At 39.2% G+C, this 23,257-nt stretch overlaps 1 protein-coding gene and 1 long non-coding RNA gene across 2 annotated transcripts; one reads left to right on the top strand and one right to left on the bottom strand.

Moving 5' to 3' along the window:
* The first annotated feature begins 1,859 nt into the window (after nt 1–1,859).
* LOC110050588 (TNF receptor-associated factor 4-like) lies at nt 1,860–19,939 on the top strand. The gene is made up of 3 exons (XM_089291977.1): nt 1,860–2,226; nt 6,510–6,582; nt 15,578–19,939. The coding sequence occupies exons 1-3, from the start codon at nt 1,994–1,996 to the stop codon at nt 16,130–16,132; spliced, it is 861 nt and encodes a 286-aa protein (XP_089148103.1). The 5' UTR covers nt 1,860–1,993; the 3' UTR covers nt 16,133–19,939.
* Nucleotides 11,232–12,355, bottom strand: LOC149110106 (uncharacterized). The gene is made up of 2 exons (XR_016207965.1): nt 12,174–12,355; nt 11,232–11,326 (listed from the first exon to the last, which is right to left on the bottom strand). It is a non-coding gene; the product is annotated as an uncharacterized LOC149110106 (long non-coding RNA).
* Nucleotides 19,940–23,257: the final 3,318 nt, after the last annotated feature.

Genomic DNA, 23,257 nt, shown 5'->3' with positions numbered 1-23,257 from the left:
GAGCTATTGCTGGTCAACCGGAATCTCCCCTACTCCTCTTTGCATCCTCAAGTGCTAAGCTGGGAATAAATACAAAGCTATGATCTACTGTATGATGTCCCACCATACTTAATATTTGTTTCAAACAGCTGAAATAGTTTTTCGTGAACTTTACATCATATACAATATGCTTACCATGTCAGTTCCCAAATAATATTTTCATCCACAAAAGGCGCCAAGAGACAGGAGAATTTCAGATTCATAGTTGCCATCGTGATTTGACGGCTCCGAACCTCAAAACAGTTAGTGTCCTTTGGATTGTCGCTATTCCTACGCAGCTGGTAGTTATTCCCTTTCTCAAGGTCCCCTTTATTGTAAAAGTACATGCCCACGGCACGGATTCGCTGGCCCAGAGGAGCTTGTTCCTTTTCGTTTACTTCTAGGGTCAACATCGTGGTATCTACCAGCTCTAGCATATGCAATTGATCGTCGTGTGACTGATGTGATCAGTGTTATGTCCCGTCAGTCCCGTGTTATGTCTGCAGTGTGTCTGTCATATAGATCTGTTATATATATCCGAACATTCACGGGAATTTTATCTGGATTTTTAATAGAGATTAATATTAATCCGGATGATATTATTAATAATAATCTAATCCTTCCAATTTTTTGCCGTGCCTTAATCTATAACTGAATCATAATAATCTAGTACTGGAATATAATAACCCTATTATAATCTATTATTATTATAATTCACGGATTAATATTAATCCGAGTTGTCCTATATTTAAGCTTCAAAAATGTGCAAAATATGTAAATGATAGGAATGGTGACGTCATACAATCAACTCAATATTACATAACGTGTATAAATAGAGCTCTCTCGGTCAATTTGCAGCAGACACCATTGAAATTTGGTAGGCTACTACAGTTGACGCGGAAATATGCTCCAAAGTTTGACCGCGAACATTATATGTTCCGAGAAGTGAACAGTTTTGAAAATAGTAAACAGCATTTTTCTTCTCGTACAAACTACTTGTTTATGTTTTAAAATGGCCTAGATAGGAAAGATGAGAATTTCGTAGAGAGGAGTGAATAAGGGTATGCAAATCCGCCGATCCGTGGCTTTTTTTCGCCAAATCCGTCGATCTGCCGATACTTTTGTTCAAATCCCAAACCACAACTGCATCCGGAAACAGAAGTGTAAAATTTCAAAGGTAAAGTGGTAAATGTGAATACCATTGTTGATTTTGCACAAATAGTAAAGAAGGCAGCATTCTTCAGTGGCGGATCTAGGAGAGGGGCCAGGGGGGCTCGCGGCCCCCCCCCCCCTTCCTTATTTTGGGTGAAAAAGAAGAAATGACTGAAGGAAGAAAAGCCGGCAGGGCAAGTAAAACAAAACCGCGCCCCATAGCTCAAAGTCTGGATCCGCCTCTGTTCTTGATGACAGTAACACAGTAAAATTCCAAAAACAGTTTCACACCTGAGTTTAAATGAGCTTTGCTCGAAAAAAGACAAAATTTGGATGAACTCATCAACATACCGACCAAGGCTAAGAAAGATCTGTGATCCAAATTGCGTCAGTTTAGGACCCCAGATCTGAACATCAAGCCAGGCACAATCTGGAATCCGCGCCAAAATTAACAGCTGATCCACGATCCACTGCGTTTTTAAAATCCGCGAATCCGCTCGATTTACCACGAAAATGCACAATCCGTGCGCTTTTTAAGGGCAAATCGGTTGATCCGAAAACCTATTCACGCCACTCTTTGTAATAGTAGAGTAGTGGTCAAGTACTAATGGAATCGGCGACAGAAAGAGGAAAAAGTTGGTGGATTATACAAACTAAATAGCTTGGAAAAATTGAGCAAGTCAGAAAAGAAAAGATTCCCTTGGCTTTCAGGTTTCTTTTTTTCTCTGAATTGTTTTAATTTATGGACACAATATGACACATAGAGTAACAACTTGCGTGAAACGGTAACACAATCAACTGTTCTGAATACGTAATTAAGGTCATGATTTACGCAAGGTTTAGTTTGACCCTAGGAAGCTTTCATTTTCAAGTGTTAATTTACGACATGGCGGAAGCTCTGAGAAAACGGCTACCTATGGGTTATGAAGAGGACTTTGTCGATGAGGTTGAAGATGACTTTGAGTGTCTGATATGTCATTTGCCGCTTAAGGAGCCTGTTCAAACGAGATGTGGCCACAGGTTTTGTAAAGAATGCCTCGAGGAAAATTTTAGAAGGTGTGCTTTGTCGTAAGGCTGCAATGTCATGTATTTCAACATTTTAATGCTATCGATTCGTCATACCGGAAGTCGATTTGCGCAAGACTTTGAAAATATAGCACATCTGGGCTTTGAGGGTGGGTTGGAAATTTTGTCGATTCGGCTCGATTCGATCGAACCGATACGAATCGTCTTTCATGCTGTCGAATCGTCATTCCGTCTCCCTTAATGTCAGAATGTCATGCCGGAAAGCGATTTGCTTGAGACTTGAAAAATATAGCGCATCTGTGCTATTCAGGGTGAGCTGAAATTGTGTCTATTCGACTCGATTCGATCGAATCGACACAAATCGCCCCATTAATGTCGAATAGTCATCCTTGAATTCGATTCGCACGAGGCTTAGAAAATATAGCGCACCTGGGCTATTAAGGGCTTGCTGTGTTGTTGTCGATTCGACTCGATTCGATCATTACGACACGAATCGTCTCCGTTGCTGTCGATTTGTCATACCGGAAGTCTTTTTGCGCGTGACTATAAATTATAACGCGACTGTGCTAAGCAGGGTGAGTTGAAATGTTGTTGATTCGACTCTGTTCAATGTTGGAAGTTGATTTGCGCAAGACTTAATTTAGAATTGTTTGCGTTGTTGCTATGCTTTTTGTTGTTGTTGTTAACTGTTCTAACCTGGTGGATTAGTGTAAGATATGTTTCGATTGTATTTTGTAAAGCATAGTGCAACTTCAACAGGAGAGTTTTAAGGAGCTCAGTCACTTTTGCGCATATTGAAATGTTTAGCCTCATGTTTTCCAATTGGTCGTTTGTAATCCGTGTTAATGTTCTCCATTCTTAGCTATCCTTGTTCCTTTATGGGTTATAATTATCTTTTTGGTGTTTTTCTATGTTATTAAACTGTTATTTTCAGGTTTCATACCATTTAAAGGTAATTTCGTATGTGGCCAAAATAACTCAAAATACCGTAACTGAGCTCCTTTAACATGTTGTGGAATCCATTTGATTATGTGAGTGCACTGACATGCTCAGTACATGTTTCAATACACGTGTTTCAAAATCATTGCTGAATATCTACAGGTGACGTTCATTTTTTTTTTTTTTTTTATTAAATTATAAATCAGTTCACTATTGGTAACTAACTGTATCGAGTATGTTGTAATTGGATATTTGCTGTACATCCATCATTATATTTGTAAGGCTAACATCTAGTAGCATATGCATGTTTAATGGATTTTAAACTGGGCAACCTTAAGCTAACTTAAACTGTTACGAAACCCTTTCTCGTTCATTACATTTTTTTTTGAAATTGGCTATGCAATAAATGGTGTAATATTTGGAACTGGAACAACATTTTGGATTAAGTTTTGTATTCTGATCTAGCTTTTCATCTATCCTAGCATTATTCATCAAAATTAGCACCTATGCAAAGTGGCGCTTTCCCTCCTGCGTTCAATAACCATAGTGTTCATATATCTTACAAGTGCGACAGCATTTCGTTACTCGTGAAGCAAGATAGCTGCCACGCTGTTCGTGGTAAATGACGACAACATGGGTATTTGGATCGACAGCTAAAACTTTGGTACAGATCCTACATGTCTCTTGTATACTGACAAGCACCGTTGCCATTGGCTTCCCAGAATTCAAACTGAAGTTGTAAAAATCTGGGAAGCGACGTTCCACATCCCCAAACGCAGGAAACAAATAAAAAAAAACCTTCCACCTCACGAGCAAAACTTCCGTCTTCGTCATCCAACCGCTTTCTCTTTCCATCAACGACAATTTCCTCCTTTTCGCAACAAACATACCTTTTCACAACCGACGTAAATGAACATAACTTTAAACAACTCGTTCTAACGAAATTAATAACAGATAAAAAACGAAATAAACGCATACGATCTCCTAAAAAGCCAGCCATCTTTTAAACGAAATCTCTCAAAAGGAGGTTACCATGCGAACTGTAATGAATGCAAACATACCATGAAAGCGAGGAAGCAAGTGAGGAAACCAAAGAAAGGGACTGGGATTGATTGATGATCCGGACAATGCTAGAATAAAGTGCGCAAACCAGCGTCAATATTCCGCGGAAAACGCCATAACGGCCGTCTTTTTGTAAACATATATTACGAGCTTTAACTATAATGTAGAAATAAGAAACAGGTTATCAAAAAGGATTGTGAAGTAATAATAAATTAACCAATCGATCCAGTTATAAAAAACCTTGGGCTCTGTTACCAATCGTTGTTGGGGAACAAAGCCAAAGCTTTTCTAGTGAAGAAAGCACACATCGAATTGAAGAATAACATTTCAATATCACTGGATTAACATTACGTAATTAACTTAGGTAATTTCTGTATACGCGAACAAGGTGAAATTAACGTGCGCCTTCAAAAAGAATCCTGTAACCAAAGAGAGTGTGTGGTCAAAGTATTCGGCCTTTAAACAAACCGTTGGCCACGAGCGAATCGTGTGGATGGATGAATGAATGAATGAGTGTATTAACTTTATTGAAATGCCTGTATTTTAACCTAATGACAGGTCCTCAACCCTATTATACCTTTCGCGAGTCGACTTCCGGTGAAACGATTCGACTTTGCAAGGCCGATTCGCGTCGAATCGTGCGAATTGACTCGAATCGTAGCAATTTCACACCCCCAGTTATTGCCTAGCGCGAGTCGACTTCCGGTGAGACGATTCGACTTTGCAACGCCGATTCGCGACGAATCGTGCGAATCGACTCGAACCGCAACAGTCTCACACCCCCAGTTATTGTCTAGCGCGAGTCGACTTCCGGTGAGACGATTCGACTTTCCAACAACGATTCGCAACGAATCGTCCGAATCGACTCGAATCGCAACAATTTCACACTCCCTGTTATTGCCTACCGCAAGTCGATTTCCGGTGAGACGATTCGACTTTGCAAAAGACGATTCGCGACGAATCGGGCGAATCGACTCGAATCGTCAAAAAATTCACACCCCAGTTACTGCCTACTGCGTGTAGACTTCCAGGGAAACGATGCCACTTTGCAGGAAACATTCCCGACCAATCGAGTCGCTTCGTTAAGTGCCTCACCGAATCGACCGAAGTTTTTCGCCACGTTTTTAAAACGACAAACGTTCATTTATCATTATTTCACGGGTATTGACTTCCGGTGGTGCGGATCGACTCCGTGCGAATCGAGTCGAATCGTTGAGTATCTCACACGAATCGACTCAAGTTTGTCGTCACGTTTCAAGAATGAGGAGCGTTCATGTATCATTATTTCACGGGTCTTGTAGGAAGCCTGGCAGTCGGAGCATTTGATCTTGTCAGTAAAAAATCTTGATCTTGTAAAAAAGCTTCCTACATTGATGAGACTGGCAGAAACCTTAACACAAGACTGACTGAACACAAACGAGCCACAAGAAATGGTGATGCCAACAATCACATTGCTGTACATCATCAACTGAAAAACCACAACATTGACTGGGACTCTGCTCAGTGCTTAATCTACAGTCAAACTATTTTCAACGATTGACTCTGGAAAGCTGGTACACTAACCTAGAACAAACGCCTCTTAACAGATGTCAGCAACTACCGGCACCTTACAAACGACTTATCCACGACGGAAACGAAACCGACAAACGGACTTCTAACAGACCGACTTCACAATACACGGACCAAAAACCGACCTATTTGACTAACAATAGACGGATCGAAACCCACCAATGACTGATGACAAACTTTACACGAGTCTTTCAGCCAATTTACCATCATGGCTATCCTGACCAGTCACGTTCAACGGACCATACTTATAACATCATCGACTGACAAACACTATTCACTTGACTCTGAAGATGACTTCCGCTCAGGTTGTCGAAACGTCAGTCACCAACAACAGTTCTTTTCAGAACTACACTCACCCGGACGATCACACTATACGAACTACTGATACTCCTGGGTTCAAACCATTTACTATGAAACTTGTGAGTGCCAATTGCTTGTGAGTGCCCTTCTTTCTTAAGCAACCCTAGGACTACTAGGATGCGCCTACCTTTGGAAACCCCATCTTACAAATTTACCCTGGGTCCTTCCATTTCTCATAGCACAGTAGTGTTATATGTAAAAAAGAGAGGTCACATGATCCCCAACTCCCTCACAAAGGCCTATTTTGGGAACAATGCTAAAACAGAGCCAAATGGAGTGAGAGGCCGGAGTGTATAAAATTGGAAAAAGAAACGTTTGTAACTTACTTCTCACTGTGAAAGTTGTGCCTCTATTTAACAGGATGTACCAATTTTCTCTTGCAGGCATTTGGGACAGTGTGCCAAGTACCCATTACCTTGTCCAAACAAATGTGGTCGTTCAATTCCAAGGGAGAAAGTAAGGCGCTTTTTTTTTTCTTTTTTTTTTTTTTTCTATTATCTATCGTTGTGGGACCTAAAAGATGACATTTAGATTTAAGCTGCCAATGTAGAACTGATATTTGCGAGAAGTCAGTGGAAACACATTCGTGGATAATTTAATGTATAAAAAGTGCTAACACTAGAATAGATTTCCTGTAATTAACAGTAGAATGTAACGACCTTTGGATGAAGGTTCGAGTCAGTTCTGTCAGTTTTCTCTTCAATCCAATAATAATTGGAATTTCGAGGAGGAAATCTAAGTCGGCTATTATTTTTTTTAAACTGCACCTCTACCAACGTAGACGGGTGCATAGCCTATTTCAATATAAGGTACCAAAAGCGAGGTTGCATCCTCTCCCTGCTCCGGTCCCTGGGCCCAGGAAGAGAGAAAAGCAATGCCCGACTACACATACTTCCTTCTTAGAATAAGTTCCGTGGTTGACCCGCTACACTGCTACACCCTGCTTCGGTTTAAACCTTCATGGAATCATTTCGAATTGTGAAGACTGGGAAAGATAAAGGACGGATTGCAAACGTCAATAGTCTCGTAAAATACTGCAAAATGTCACGTGAGATGACATGTTAGGCTAACTCGTCGGCTTGTTACGCGAATGAATAAAATTGCTGTCAAAAATTTCTTTATTTATCTGGTTTTTATTGTAGGTTTTAGCTCATCTTACATTATTATACTTTTTAGTTTTTAATTGTTTCATAGCTCACTTTTGTAATGCGCAGGTGATCATATATTTAACAATTATTCGCCGAAGGCGAGGTGAACAATAGTGAATATTCACCGAGACGAAGTCGAGGTGAATATTCACCAATGTTCACCGAGCCTGAGGCGAATGACTGTTTTAGTATAATTTTCAGAGGTGAAACACAGAATAACGACTAAAACAGACTGTTCGTTTGCATACACGCATGCAGCCGGAGTTTTAATGATAAGCTTATATGTAAGCTTACAGCGATTGTGATTCAATTTACAAATCATGTTCGGCAGTAAAACAAACAAGCGAACCACTACGAAAACTAAATTCATCCCGTACCTTTGTTTTATCGTTGTTGACCTCATTCACAGCTGTCATCACCATCTAAAAGTGAGAAGCTTCAGTTCGAAGAAAAATAAATTTCGACAATCGGTCTGACCTGCTGGCGATCAACGTAACCACTGCGTTTGCGATCCTTAAATTCCTTGAATACGAGTTATTGAAAGGAATTTTGGTCCAAGGGCGACAGCAGTGATTTTGAAAATTCTCCATCCTTCCAAATATCCTGGACTTGGAGTGATGTTTTTCGAATAAATAGAAATTTGATTCAGCAACTGTCCGCCATGTTTACTTGCCGAGACAGCAAAGGTGGCGAGCTTAGTAACCAGGCCTCGAAAATGTTATATTCAGCGCCTGGAGCGGTGAATATAGCGTCATATAAGGAATCGCTCGACCAATCAAATTGCTGGAAACTCTTTGTTCAGCTCTGAAATTACACTAATCATTCATATATTCATGTAACCTGCGCAATATAAATGCAAATTACTATTATTATTATTATCATCATCATCATTATTATTATTATTATTATTATTATTATTATTATTCTCTCCATGATTTTTCTCTCCATGCCACGGGTTTTGTGTTTAGTTGATCACATGATCCGGCTGAGCGTAAGCGGTAGCCTGGGAGCGAGCTCTCTCTTTAAGGTACTTCTCGCTACCCCTTAAGTCTAGCTCGTCGGCTTGTTACGCGAATAAGTAAACTTGCAGTCAAAAATTTCTTTCGGTTGATGAGTCGCTGGGACGCACTGAAGATCGGTTGGTTGGTTGTTCTTATCGTTTAAGTCTTGATCTGTCTTTCAGATTCCAGACCACACCGCAAACGATTGTCCATTGTCATTAATCTCTTGTCCTTATGAACAGATAGGCTGCAAAAAAAAACGGTATTTGGATCAACTTCGACACTTTCTTTCATTACTTTTGACAATATTTTACAATTAACGACAAGATTTGGAGAATTAGATACTTATTTTTACACTGGGATCTCGTTTTTCCCAGTAGGGGAATGAAAAATTGTTCAAGATAGCGGGGGCTCGAAATAAGGGAGCTGGTATATTTTTCTAAAACATTTTAACTTGGAAAAAAAGAATAGATATTTTTAAAAACAGTCGTTAGAAACAATGTTTATTTTATGTGCCGTGCTCAGGTGAACGTAATTACGCTTGAAAAAGTAAATACGTTGTGGACCTGAGCGTTACGGTATAATCCGCATCGCAGGGTTGAAATCAGGCGGTGTTGGACACGACTCGCAAAGCATACCGGGAGAAAATTTCCCTAGAGCGCATTTTCATCTGATCGCTGAACAGCAAACATCTCCACGCGCTGATGGTGATGTGGAAGTATGACTTACAGGAGGTTCGCTCGCTTCCGATGCTGAAAGAAATCTGGAATGACATCCATATCAAATGTTCCGCAGGCCAAGTGATAGTTGTAGATGACTTCTGCTCGATTTACAAAGCCACCATTTTCAGTGCTGAACAGATGATTTTAGGAATCGAAGCTTCGCGGTTCGTCGAATCTGTACCGTTGAAAGATAAATTGTTTCCGTTTCTGACCTCTTCGAATTCGATCTTAACTTGCCGGAATTGAACCTACCTTCGGCACTTTCCTTCTTAGGTATCTTGACTTGTGTATGAAGTGTATGAGTGTATCGCTGACCAACAACATGGTTGTTGACAGATATTATGTTTTCGTTCGACGATAAGAGAGCTGAGAAGTAAAACCTACGAAGAAAGGGGTTGAATAATTCGAAATAAAAGCAATGTTTTGTCCTTGAAAACTTGTGTAAAGCTTGATTAATCGAGTTTCGCCCGCTGTATTTCTTTATTAATCAAAAGGAATCATAAACAGCTTGCTAATGAGCTATGGCTCTTTCAAAATAAAAAAAATAATTTGCAATAAATGGAATTAAGAAAGCAGAAGCTTAATGGGAGAAGAAAGGTATGTTTTGCTTCAGTGTAAGTGGTAATAAATAATTGTATTGGTTCCCTGTACCAGGTCACACTTACAGCAAATTCTTGTTCAACTTACAAATCCAAGATGAAATATGTACTGTGTGGATCTATTTAAATTTGTAGTCAATGTGGTAAACACAATTTTGGTCTTGCTCAACTTCCTTGAATGTGTTTGAAGTAAAAGGTCTGTAAATGACTTTGCCTCAGACATTGCCACTGGCAATATCAATGTTCAAACTGATGAAAGTTTGAGATTTCTCTTCACCTAGTACTTAGGTGCTGGATGTAACTTGTATTTGCTCCAAGTGTCCATTCCTTGGTTCTCAGTACATGTGAGGCCATGTAAAAGGGAAATCGGACTCAATGGAAAGACGGCTTGGTTGAGTTACATGAAATGAAATTTCATGCTTTGGACAAATTATATACCTCATGCTATTTAAAGAGGTTGCAACTAAAATTGCAGATGGGAGATGTGAAAAAAAAGACTTACATTTACTTGCAAATAATAATTCAATTCCAAAGTATGCTTTTTTAAAAACCGCATATTTGCAAAGTACTGACAAACACAACAAAAAACCAGCAAAATAGCACAAAAACCATATTCCGGAAACAGCGGTCAACACTAAGTTCACTTACAAATTAGCAAATAAAACTGGAAGATTGTGAATGATAGACACGGTGAATAAGCAATGAATGAATAGCTCATGGTCCTGACATGCCTTCATTGCATGTCCTCATATCACACCTCTGCTGATGTTTAAGGTTCAACGTAACTTGTGTAAACTAAAAGGAGCTCTTTACCCAAAACAGTGCTATGTAGGTCATTTGAAATATCTGTCAGTTTAAAATTTGTTATTTACTGCAAGTCCTGTGGTCAACAACACAGTGATCATGTACTGATATTAACATTTCCTACATTGGCTGTTAAAAATTTTGCCAAAAAAACCAGTCTCCACAGCACTTCCTCGTGTCAACTCGTAATGACTATGACCAAATGAACTCAGAATAATCTAGCATGTAGCTGTATCTTAGATCATCTATAGTGAGATGTTTTGACTGAGATAACTAAATCGTAACAACATTTTAAAATAAAAGTAGATGCACTATATTGAACAATTGCAGTAGCTTTTAAAACTTGGGATTGCCATGCAGCTTTCTAAGTAGTCACTTGCATTATGCCATTATGTGTTCTGTTTTGGCCTATTCCATTCTAAATTTGATATCCTAAACAGCAGCATGCTGTAGCTTTCCCTGCTTGATCACTACAGTGTAAGTGGATAGATTTAGTTCTTGGGAAATCATGATAGCAAAGTTAACTCCAAGCCCATAGTCTTTTAAAATACCAATTGGTAATTCAGCATTTGCTTCAAACACATTGGCTCGTTCTGCTCCAGGTGGGTTGACAATTATGCGGAACTATAAACATGAAACACCTATTATTTATTGATTTAAGCTTATGTATAAAGTCCCACTACTACCAACATTCAAAGGAAAACAAGCATAAAGAAGTGGGAGATCAAAATCATCAGCCATGGATGACTGAACAATAACATCCCATCCCAGAGTAGTAAATTTCTGTTTGAGATAACAATTCAAGACAGGCAGTGATCATGATAGTGAAAATTCACTGTAAATGAGCTGATATCTTTAATGGACTAGCATCCAAAGCAGGATCCAAAAATCTTGAACATCGGCAAAACAAACGGATGACATACGCACTACAAAAAAAAAATAAACAAGAAAATATTAAGATATAACAAGCTGACCAAGCTGAACCACAAAATTAAACTCTTAAAACAAGGGTAGAAATCACACAATCACTCCCGCGAAATACCGCGAACATCTGACAAATCAAGGAAAATGCCCCAGCTTCAAGTCCGATTTTGACCGGCAGGTTTCTTTCACAGGTCACAGGTCACAGGTCACAGGTCACAATCAAAACACTCAGTAAATTTCGCGATGTAATAATTGCCGAGATTCCCGAGAGGTTTATCGATGTTTCCATGCAACAAACCCTAACTAAAAATGTTTTACTCTATAATTTTAATGAAAAAGTTCCTAGGGGTGGTATATGTACGAAATGGGTTGAAATGTAGCTTTCAGACATGTAGTGTTAATATACTTTATCGTAATAAGATAATTCATTATGATAGCAAATTGAACTGTTTTATTTCTATATATTTTTTTTGGAAATCTTTACAACGAGTATGTACTAAACAGAAACAAGAGGGTCCCCTATACCTACTCTGAAAACAATTTCACGCAATTTCACGGTGACCTGTGACCTGTGACCTGTGACCTGTGACCTGTGATCTGTGACCTGTGACCTGTGAAAGAAACCTGCCGGATTTCGACCGTTAAAACGGCGGGGCCCGCCTGGGCCCGCCGGACTTTTCTTAACGTTCAACTCTCGAACTAAAGTTTCACGCAAAAATAATTCACAATACTGATCCCTGTTACCCCGCAAACGACCAAAAGAATATCCATGTCAAGCGCGTGTGGTAAACAAACGTTTTCAAAATAGCATGATTTCCATTGACTAGTTCTGATGCAAAAATTGCTTACCTGCACTTGAGGCTGGGCAAACAACTGGTCTAGATATTACACTAGCAGGTTCTAGGAAAGGTTCGTTTGATTCTCATGATGAGTGCAGAAATCGGTCGAGAAACGACAACCTACTCTCCATTCGCAGCGAAAAATGTGTCCGCCATTGCTTCGGCTGAGACGACATATGATTGGTCAAATACTGTCACGTGAACCGTGTCCAACACCGCCTGGGTTGAAATATAACGAATCTCAAGTACAGTACGGCGGTATTTATTGATCGGTCAGTGTAAAATGCAGATTGCAGACCAGGGGTAAAATGCAGACTTTTTAACTGAACCGTCAACTACCATTTCCATATTGAAAATAAAGCTAACCGTAAACAGGCTAAACAGAGCGTTGCTTAGGCTAACCTGAGTGATATTCAGGCTTACCAGAGTGCAGACTTTTACTGCCATCAGCCTGAATAACCCTGTTTACGGTCAGCACTCGATAATGGAAACAACACGATACTATACTTAAGTCAGTAGTCTGCAGCCGGAGTCTGCATTTACCCCAGGTCTTCAGTCTGCACTTTACCCTCAGTCTGCATTTTTCCCCCGGTCTGCAGTCTGCAGTCCGCCGTCTGCGTTTTACACTGACTGACATTTATTGATTGCATTTGTTAGAAATCAAGGGCGCGACTCTTTAGCTCATTCTTAAGTCATATAGTTCAAGACAATCAAATTAATTAGGTTAAAATTAGGGAAGACACCAACTATAGGAGATAATTGGGAAGATCGAGAAGACGTGGTAATTTTTATATACAAGTAAACTCAAGGGAAATGACTTTTTGTTCCAGATAATCTTTAGCGGGAATTTCGAGATAACGAGGTTCTTCTTAACACTGTTTTCTTTTCATTGATATGTTTCATTATAATCCATATTTTTGCTCGCGCGGGATTGGTTTAAACGCGTCACGTGACTTAATACGCCCCAGCTAAAACTGGCAAATATCCGAGTAATGTTCCCCAATTGCCGAGTTTCGTATACCAGGTTACTCTGGGTCGAGCATAGAACATGGTACGAAAGCAAGGCTTAAGCTGGGTAATATCCTTTCGCGGCATACGAATTAATGTACTTACTAACATTTTTACGTTGTTTGTAACTACGTACGGTTTTTTAAAACAATCTCAGTTAAAGAAATGGAACCTAAATTCGTCAGAATGAAAGTTCCTGATTTGTAAAAGTACTTACAACTGCGGGGAATCAGTGTTGCGAATAAGCGTCGCAAAGAACTTTTGGATTTGTCTGTAAAAGTCCACGAACTTGCCATCGAAATCATAGACGAGGAAGGAGACCAGATGGATATTTTTGTGAAGCTGGTAAACGACGATGGAACTATTCCTGATCCCTACTCGCTCAAGTCGGACTGGACGACTAATTTTTCGTCATTTTGTAATTACGTACGCTTATCTAATTATAAAAGAACGAGACTACCACGAAAGTTTTATTTGAAGGCTTACCAGTTTCATTCTCGACAAGAACCACAAATATTGCAATACCATCTACGTTTTATTCTACATTAAAATGGGATTACCTTATGGCATATGGCACAAATGAAGAATTTTTCATGCAAGAGGTTGTATTTGAAGAACAATTCTGAAAGCCAATACAGTACTTCAAAAAGTTACCAGTTTCTTTGAAGAGGTGATGGGCTGAAATTGTATTTCCCAAAGTTAAATATAGTTTACTCCGAGCAAACCTGTAGTGGTTTAAATACTTTTCTATGAGTATGACTATAAAAAGGCTTGTAAATAACTGTTTGGGTCAAGCTAGATTATTAATTAAAATAATAATATTTGGCCATAAAAAATTCCAGAAAAACTTTTCTTAAAAACAGTTAAGAAATTTTTAAAAACGGTTAAAGATACACGACGTTTCGACGTTCTCGGACGCCATTATCAAGTAAAAAAAAAAAAAAGAAACAGTATGAATATTCTATAAACACAAGAAAAACAAATGCCTTTTGGGGCCTGGCTTGTTTCGGTCTTTTTCTTGCTATTAATTAGAAATGGCTTACAATTAAGGTCATTCCCCAGTATTGCATTGCGCATCCCTATTGCGCATAATTTCACGCGTGATTAGCGCGCGCACATTAAAAAATGGCGGCTTTTTCTTTACAGCTGGACCTCGCCATAGAGGTAAATCGTCATTTTCTCGCGAACGAGTATGGTGATCTATCATTTTTTTCTGTTGTTTTGAGTTGAGTAATAAATCCTCTGTGTAAAGTAAATATGGACCAATTCTCAGTGTAGAACAGAAAGCAATCGTCGGAAACGTGAATTTAGCAAGCAATCGTCACTACTATCATGGTGCTATTATAAAGATTTATATGGGTATAAACAAGGTGCTGTTGCTCCTAAATGAACATGGGGACGCCTCATTTTTATTTCAAGATGTTTTGGGAATGCAAAAATTGAGGGAACATCATTCAATTTAGTCGGGCCAAGACCTCCTTCGAAATAAACGAACATATTCTTGTGTGCCTCGTAACATTTTAACTGTCCAGACGACAAGTCGAAATCCATCGCATACGCTGCTCTGACATTCCCGCAGCATAATACTTATCTGCGTTGTCTTAAGAGATTGGCAATAAATCTAACATTTGCAAGTTCCAGATCATCTTTGGGTGCTATTTGTGCAGTTAAAAGCACAACAGTGATGCTTCACCGTTTTCAAAGCTCTATTCGCTGCATTAGCCTCATTTTGGTGGGTTTTTACACAACTCGCTCCAATACGGGAATACGAAACTGAGCTATTGTCAAAACTGCGCTTGTTGCGAAAACTATTTAAATGATAATTAACACAATATCTCCATTAGACGCGAAAATATGCTTGTAAATTTGTCCTTGGACATCTCCTGTTCCTCAAAGCAGTTCTCGGAAAACGTTAACTCTTCCCTTCTCGCAACCGATAATGTCTGCGTTCAAATATCTGAGTATATTTTTCTACCAAATGAAGGCTATTGTTCAATGCAGTTATCATGAAAGAAGGTAGCCTACATTGCCCTACGACAGAGCACGCCAAAGTCCAACTAATCCCCGATTGTTTACTTTGATAGTTGGGTAGATTAATGAGCGGTAAAAAAGAGTATTTACAGTGTTTTAGTTTGAAATAGTACGTACATGGCTGAACATCTTTTTTGAGGAAAGCAAAGTTCCATTGCATTAATTTCGTGCTACGCATGATCAGTTACAAACTATACATATATATCATGACTTGAAAGTACAAAGGGACGAGGTCGGGATTGCAAAAATTTCCAGTCAAAACACATGCAAGTTTACAGTATAGCACGCTCCTCAAGTTTCGAAACCTCACTTTTGGCTAACGTATGAAATCATAAACTTCCTGTCGAGATTAAATAATTACATGTTATCTTGTAGGTTCGACGACAAGAAATGGAATCGCATCTTGAATCCGACATGAAAATCCATCTTGACTTAGCTTGTGTCAAACTTGAAACACGGACGTTTATTTGGAAGATTGAACGCTTTAGTGAAGTTTTGAGGCAAGCGAAGGCCCAGGAAAAGCCAAGTATGGATAGTTCTCCATTTTACACGGACAGAGCAGAGAGTTCTGGCTACAAGTTAAAAGTACGTATCTTTCCGAATGGTAATGAAACTGGCGAGAATACTCACTTATCAGTGTTCATCGTTGTCACGAAAGGTGAATATCACGGCATGTTACCCTGGCCTTTCAAGAGGAAAGTGAGGTTTACATTGATTGATCAACAAGGAGATCTAGTCGAACTGCAAAACATTACCCGGTATTTCACGCCAAGGAAATACCCAGAATGCTGTGCAAGGCGTAAGAGTGAGGATAGCAATCAAGGGTTCGGTTTTGCGCAATTTGTTTCTCACGAGGCACTTCATTCAAGGCGCTATATTGTCGATGACACTTTGTTTCTTCAGGTTGACGTCGGCCCATCATCCAGTTAAGGTTCTCTTTTCATTTCTCTGATCAGTTTTCACGCTCGCCCTTTTCAGGAGGCTGAGAGAGACAAAGAACGTTATAATTCAAGGTTAATTCAGGAAAAGCCATGAGGCATTCCAAAGAATTGAAGCGTTTACAGCAACTTTAAATGGTTCAATCTACCTTAGGAATAACTTATACCCCCCCCCCCCCCCCACCCCAATTTAACTGTAACCAAATTCTCAAAAATTGCCTTTAGCCTCTTATCCTTTTGTAGAAACATGAGCAACTCCTGCGTCCGCAAACATTTTTTGTCAAAGACGGCAAATTAATAACTAATCCTAAATTAGTTTTATCAGATTTGTATGACTTCTATACTGAATTGTACTGTAACCGCGACTCATCCAACCATAACAATGCAAGCGATGCATTTCTTGACCACTGTCGTTCGCCAACTTTAAATGAGGATGCTAAGCGATTTTGCGAAGGGTACGTTCTCGCAAAGGCGGCGTGTTAAGGTGAACTCCCCAAAACAAGGTATTATTAAACTTATTGAGAAGAAAAACTAGGATGAACGATGTTTTGCGAATTCGAGACCTATTTCTCTGTTAAATGTGGATGTTAAGATCGCGTCCGAAGCAATAACATTAAGACTCGAGAAAGTTCTTTCAGATTTAATTAGTGCCGATCAGTGTGCGCATTTTAAAGGAAGGAACATCTTTGATGCAGTACGGACTATAGGTGATATTATGGACTACCCAAAGCTCTACAATCTTTCCGGTCTCATGGTAACCATTGACTTTGAGAAAGCGTTTGAAAGCGTCCTTAAGTTGGAACTTTCTTTTCAAGACCTTGGAAAAGGCCACTCTTGGAGAATCCTTTATTAAGTGGGTACGTCTTTTCTATACTAATATATCGAGCTGCATTATACATAATGGAGTAGCAACTCCTCTTTTTTCAATCGTAAGAGGGGTTAGTCAGGGAGACCCTCTCTCGCCCTATCTACTTATTTTAGCTTTGGAAACCCTCCTTACCGCTATCAAACAGATCAAGAATGAAGATATAAAAGGTATAGTAGTAGAGGACAAAAAAATCAAATGCATGGCCCTCGCGGATGACTTAACAAACTTTTTACGTGGTAAGGAATCTTACGACTCACTTAGTTCCGTATTGAATACATATGGCGAATGTTCAGGGCTTAAACTCAATAAGGACAAAAAAGAAGCCTACTGGTTAGGAAGTTCTTATAGAAATCATGAAGTTCTCGATATAAACAAGATGAACGAACCAATTAAAATACTGGGTATCTTTTTTACACGCGCCTACGATCAGCATAAAAGTAAAGAGCTCAACTTCGATTTAACTTTTAAAGTCAGTAAGAAAGTCGTTAAGTTGCTGGCAATGGAGAAACTTAACACTAATTGGTAAAATTCAATTAGTCAAAACATTCGCTATGCCTAAGTTTATGTATCGAGCCTCCCTTATTTCCTTTGATAAGGATATAATTAAAAGCATAAGTTCTGTGATATTCAATTTTGTGTGGAGAGGCAAAGACAAAATCAAGAGACTGGCCTTAATTGGTGAATATGAAGATGGTGGCCTCAAAATGCCTCAACCTGAATCTTTAATTGAAACTCAAAGAATTGCGTGTCTTAAAAGGTATTTAGATGATAGTGGTAGCCCGTGGAAATTTTTCTTATCTCAATATCTTAAGAACGTAGGAACTAGTTTTTTGTTTCAGTGCAACTGATCTCAATCAATTTTCTTTATAAAGAATGTCTTGAAGCTTGGTCTGACTTCATTGGCCATATAATAGGCACAAAACAGGACGTTTTAAATGCGATCATCTGGAACAACCAGAACCTCTTGATTAACAAACTATCAATATATAACAAGAAAACAAAAGAAGCAGGTTTTGTGCCCCGAAGGGGAACTCCCATGTATAAAAGACGGGAGTGCTCGTCGGAAATTTTGAAAACAACCCCTAATAAATACCAAGATCCTGATTTGTGGGCGTGTCTTGAAATTTTTTTTCTACCCTAAGAGCTACTAATTCTCACATAACTCATTTATTATATGGAGAAGAGTGTTTTACTGGGAACTAAACCACTCGTAGATTCCATACGCCACTTCATCAGGGACCCGAGTGGCGTATTTTCCGTATGTCACCTTTGTGAGTGTCGTATCGTTCAATGACCTCACGATTCCCGCCTTTTGCTTTTGTTGAATTGGTTTCTCCATATAATAAAAAGAACATTACACGTTGGCTCGAAGATATGAATTTTATGTTCTTGCCACTCGAACATAAAATTCATATCTTCTCGCCACCGTGTAATATCCTCTATAGCTGCCACTGTGGTCCTTTTGAGGCTGAATACCCTAAGAGGTACCAAAAACACTCTTTTAACCCCTTAAAGGTACGACGAGCACCCCGGTCATTTTTAAATGAGTCTCCCCACCTCGGGGATGGGGGGCGGGGGGGAGGGGGGTTGTGAAACTAGGAGGCATCCTCTCTAAGTTAAAAAGCTGGGATGTTTTTAGAGAGAAAATCTCTCCTTGTCAGATTATCTCCTCTTACAAGGCATTATTTGCACCATTCGGCCTAACTGGAAATTGCTCCTTAAAGATCGAGAGAATAATAACCAAATTGACAAAACTGTCTCAGACGATGATGTTCAAGATATAACTAGAACGACTTCAAGATCAATCTATTCCACCCTGGTCAAACGAATCCAGATTCCTCCTACTGCCTAATCTAAGTTTAATTCCTTATATAGTATTTCTGGTATATTAATCATCATCGGGTCGAGTCACTCTTGACACCAGAACGAGAGCCTTTCAATACAAAATCTTAAATCGTATTCTTTACACTAATAGAATCCTATATAAAAATGAATTTAGTTCCTTCTCTCAAGTGCACTTTTTGTGGAGATCACGGAGAAACTCTTGAGCATCGTCTAAAAAGCTGTGCTCACACTAAAAACTTTTCGCTTTCTGTTATCTTTTGGTTAAATACTTACAATATGAAATAACGATCCTTTTTGGTATCTCCGATGACAACCCTTGGAATTGTTTGTTAAATCACATAATCATTCTTGGGAAATATACCATTTGTTTATGCCGTTGTAAAAATATCAAGCCATCTTTATCCCTACTGAAGGCCAAAACAACAGAAATTCAAAAACTAGAACTTGTAATTACAAAAAAAAGAATAAGAAAAAAATCTATTCATTACAAAAAATGGCAAAACATGTTGTCGTAAGTATTTTTCTCAATAGCTAAGTAGCAGGTATATATTATATAAACATATTTAAGCAATAGAGCACTTTTTCCGTGTTTACGTAGCCTCATCGATATCTAAACACGAGGAGGGTTGGGAGAATTCGAGATAGTTATGCAAACCGGAGACGTAGTCAAGGGTTTGCATAACTTTCGAGAGTTCTCCCAATCCCTGAGTGTTTAGATGAGGCTATGTAGACATTGAAAAAGTGCTCCATTGCTTTTATAAAATAATTATCAAAAATACGCGCGAATCTGAAACGTCACAACCATGTTTACATACTCTCTCTAAACACACCTATCGACCAATGAGAGCGCACGAAGTAGCTCAGTTATTTTATAAACTGATATATAAAATGTATCCGAAGAAATTATTATGGGTTTATATTATCACCCATACCCTTAATTAGATCTAGCTGACTGTGAATGTAATGTAATGCAAATTTGTAATTAGCGCTATGGTGTAGGGTAAGCGTTGGTGTATTTTACTGTTATTGTTTGTATTGCTCTTGTAATTGTGTTTTAAGCAGTAATAAAATGTTAAAAAAATCTTAGCCTTTTGTTCGTGCTTGTGTTATTAAATCAAGGAACTTAACATAACTTAAACACTTAAATAAAGTCATTCATTTATTCATTCATTCATTCGTTCGTTCGTTCGTTTGTTTGTTCGTTTGTTCGTTCGTTCGTTCATTGATTTACATGTAACTTTCAGGTCACGTTAATTAAACCCCTTGTTACTGTATTCCTACTCAACAAGCACACAAGGGTCGTTAATTTTGGCGAATATTCCAATTATTCCAGATTGATTGTTTTTAATAAATAGAAATGATTTTATTCGTAATTTACATAAAAAGAAACTAAGGCTTATAGGAGTTTATATTAGGTACCGGTCATTATTTATCGCCTGGCCGGGGTGTCGGAGGAATTCCGGCTAAAGACAGCATTATTTAGCTGATCCTCCCTTCAAATGTTATTTTACTGAAGTGCTCCCCCTGATAACTATTGGTAAATTTCGTTCTCCCCCCAATGTCTTCGCACACATATTCACCTTTCGAAGTGTATATTAAGTGCTTTTAACTGTTATATGAAAGTAACATTTCTAACTATGATGCTGACTTACAGTGTAATGAAGCCGCCACGTTGCACTCTCTTGATCTGTCTTTTGCTAGTCCGGATCCCGATATCTGATCAGGGCTCTTAGCGGAAGTTTTCGCAGGCGTCCAATAAAGCATAACAGGCGGCATAAATTACAGCCGGCGAGGCCCAAAGAAGCAAGTCAACCCTGGGGGAGAAATTTTGAAATTGCATTTTGGGGGGCAAAGTGTTACGGACAATGAGTTGTTTATGATCATAAAATTAGACGTAGCAAGTAGCGCTGTTTCACCTTTTTAAATACTATTTTCTTCTTGAAACGTCTCAGTCTGTAAGTCTTAATTTATTGTTATATGAGTGCAAAATTTAATGACCTGAACAGGTGGCTACATTCGATTTTACAGCCGGTGGAATTCCGCCGCTCTACTGAGAACCCTGCGCAATCTAACCATCCCAAGTGTTTGGAAACTGCAAAGTTACTTTTAAGAGTGCCAAATAGCCGTCCACCAAGTCTGTATGGGCATGTGGCATTTAGTGGTCCCCCCCCCCCCTTTAATTTTGGGCTCTCAGTTATGACTGATCCCCCTTCTGTCATCCTAAAAATCAAATGATCCCTCCAAAATCCTCTGCCCCCACCCCCCAACCCCCAGGCGATAAAATTAATAATGACCGGTCCCCAAAGTTTCATTGGAAGACGTCTTTTTTTTACAATAAAGATTTATATATTCAAGAAACTTGGCATTGTTTTATGTTCTTCTCAGTGTGTAATTTTATACTTTTATGTGGCGAAATGTTGTACCTGGTAAAAGGGTTACCCTTTACACCCACCCGAGCTTTACTCCGAGGGTCGGACGAGTTAAACTGTTCAAAAGAAGAGATTTACCGATTCAACCGCAAAAATCCATCGGCAAATATGTGACCTCTCACGCGAAAACGTTCCTTACAGTATCCGTTCGAACGGCTTAACGCACGGCAAGCGAGGGCGGAAAAAAATTCGGCGAGCGAAGCGAGCCGTGAAGAGCGAAAAAAAAAATTCCGCGAATTGCGCTCTCCCTCGTCACCATTCCCCTCTCGATTCTCCCCGCTCGCCCTAGACCACACTTGGCTAGCTCTCACTATACCCATTAGCCCAACCTGTTCCCAAGCTATAAGTGAACGGATAATTTGAATAACGATGGTCAATTTACTTGTTCCAAGATATCTTAAGACCACTTGGTTCTACATGAGTTGATAACCACTGAGTATAATGAGTAATGACTCTAGAAACGATTTAACGACAAAATGACAAAACTGCGAAGGTAAATGTGAGGGATTCAGAGATGTGGGCTGTGCAGCTATATATGGGGGATTAATGAGATGTATACTGTGTAGGTATATGTGAGGGATTAATGAGATGTAGGCTGTGTAGGAATATGTGCGGAATTAACGAGATGTATTGCTGTGTAGGTAATATTTGGGCGATTAATGAGATGTAAGCTGTGTTGGTATATGTGGAGGATTAATGAGATGTAGGCTGTGTAGGTATATGTGAGGGATTGATGAGATGCAGGCTGTGTAGGTTTATGTGAGGGATTACTGAGATGTAGGCCGTGTAAGTATATGTGGGGGATTGACGAGATGTAGGCTGTGTAGGTATAGGCGAGGAATTGATGAGATGCATGCTGTGAAGGTGTATGTGAGGGACTACTGAGATGCAGGCTGTGTAAGTATATGTGGGGGATTGATGAGATGTAGACTGTGTAGGTATATGTAAGGAATTAATGAGATTTAGGCTGTGAAGGAAGGTATATGTAGGGTATTAATGAGATGTCTTGCTGTGTAGGTATATGTGAGGGATCAATGAGTAGTATGCTGTGTAGGTATATGTAGGGGATTAATGAGATGTAGTCTGTGTAGGTATATGTAGGGGATTAATGAGATGTACTCTGTGTAGGTATATGTAGGGGATTAATGAGATGTAGTCTGTGTAGGTATATGTAGGGGATGAATGAAATGTAGGCTGTGTAGGTATATGTGGGGGATTAATGAGAAGTGGATTCTGTAGGTATATGTAGGGGATTAATGAAATGCAGGCTGTGAGGGGATATTTTGGGGATATTTAGGGGAGTGGTTGAGAAGAATACTTGATTATATATCCAGGAGGTATTGTTTTAAGAGAGATTAAGAGAAATGTGTATGTTGCGGTGGAGTTAACTGGCCGCCCAACCATCCGGGTGGTGTCGCATTTATAAAGCGAAAGAACAAAAGGCTTGGCTGTGAGCCAGTAAGAAAGCACCAACGTCATAGCCAAACGGGACAAACGAGTTTCTGACACCGGCTGGATTTGATTATTCAAAATGGCGGACATACCTTAATTTAAGGTTGTAATATGCTAATTTGCCAAACATTCTTTACATGCACGCTTATGTTCTGAAACAGCTTTGTAATTTATGCTATATAAACAGTTATATATTAAAATACGCTTTCACCTTGTGTATCTTGAATTACAATAGCCAGATTAAGCCTTGATTGATGAGGTTCATCTAAGGTTCTCTCCGCCATCTAATATTACACGTTGCAGCGAAAGAGTAGTTCACATTCGTAGACAACGTCTGCCGTCTATGAATACCTACGAGCGAAAACAACTTCCGGTTCCTCGCCGCTTAAAGCATCACAATTTTCAATGTTGTTCCACCAGAAATCATTGTCTTTGCAACATTTGGATTTGAGGTCAATTAAGTGGCGAGATCCTCGAGAACTGGAAGCTATGGAAAGAGTAATACTGTAATAATTACTTGGTT

The sequence above is a fragment of the Orbicella faveolata genome, unplaced genomic scaffold (genome assembly GCF_042242905.1).
Source record: "Orbicella faveolata isolate gen_17 unplaced genomic scaffold, um_ofav_v1 contig_24, whole genome shotgun sequence".
Lineage (NCBI taxonomy): Eukaryota > Metazoa > Cnidaria > Anthozoa > Scleractinia > Merulinidae > Orbicella > Orbicella faveolata.
Note: the sequence above shows the minus strand (reverse complement) of the source record. Positions and strands in the feature narration are given on the sequence as shown.

Bases quoted from the DNA above. Each gene is read 5' to 3' on its own strand.
- LOC110050588 (XM_089291977.1), top strand. From the start codon at position 1,994: ATGATTTACGCAAGGTTTAGTTTGACCCTAGGAAGCTTTCATTTTCAA. The intron at 2,227-6,509 runs GTGTGCTTTGTC...TTTCTCTTGCAG, and splicing joins CTCGAGGAAAATTTTAGAAG to GCATTTGGGACAGTGTGCCA. The intron at 6,583-15,577 runs GTAAGGCGCTTT...GTTATCTTGTAG, and splicing joins GTTCAATTCCAAGGGAGAAA to GTTCGACGACAAGAAATGGA.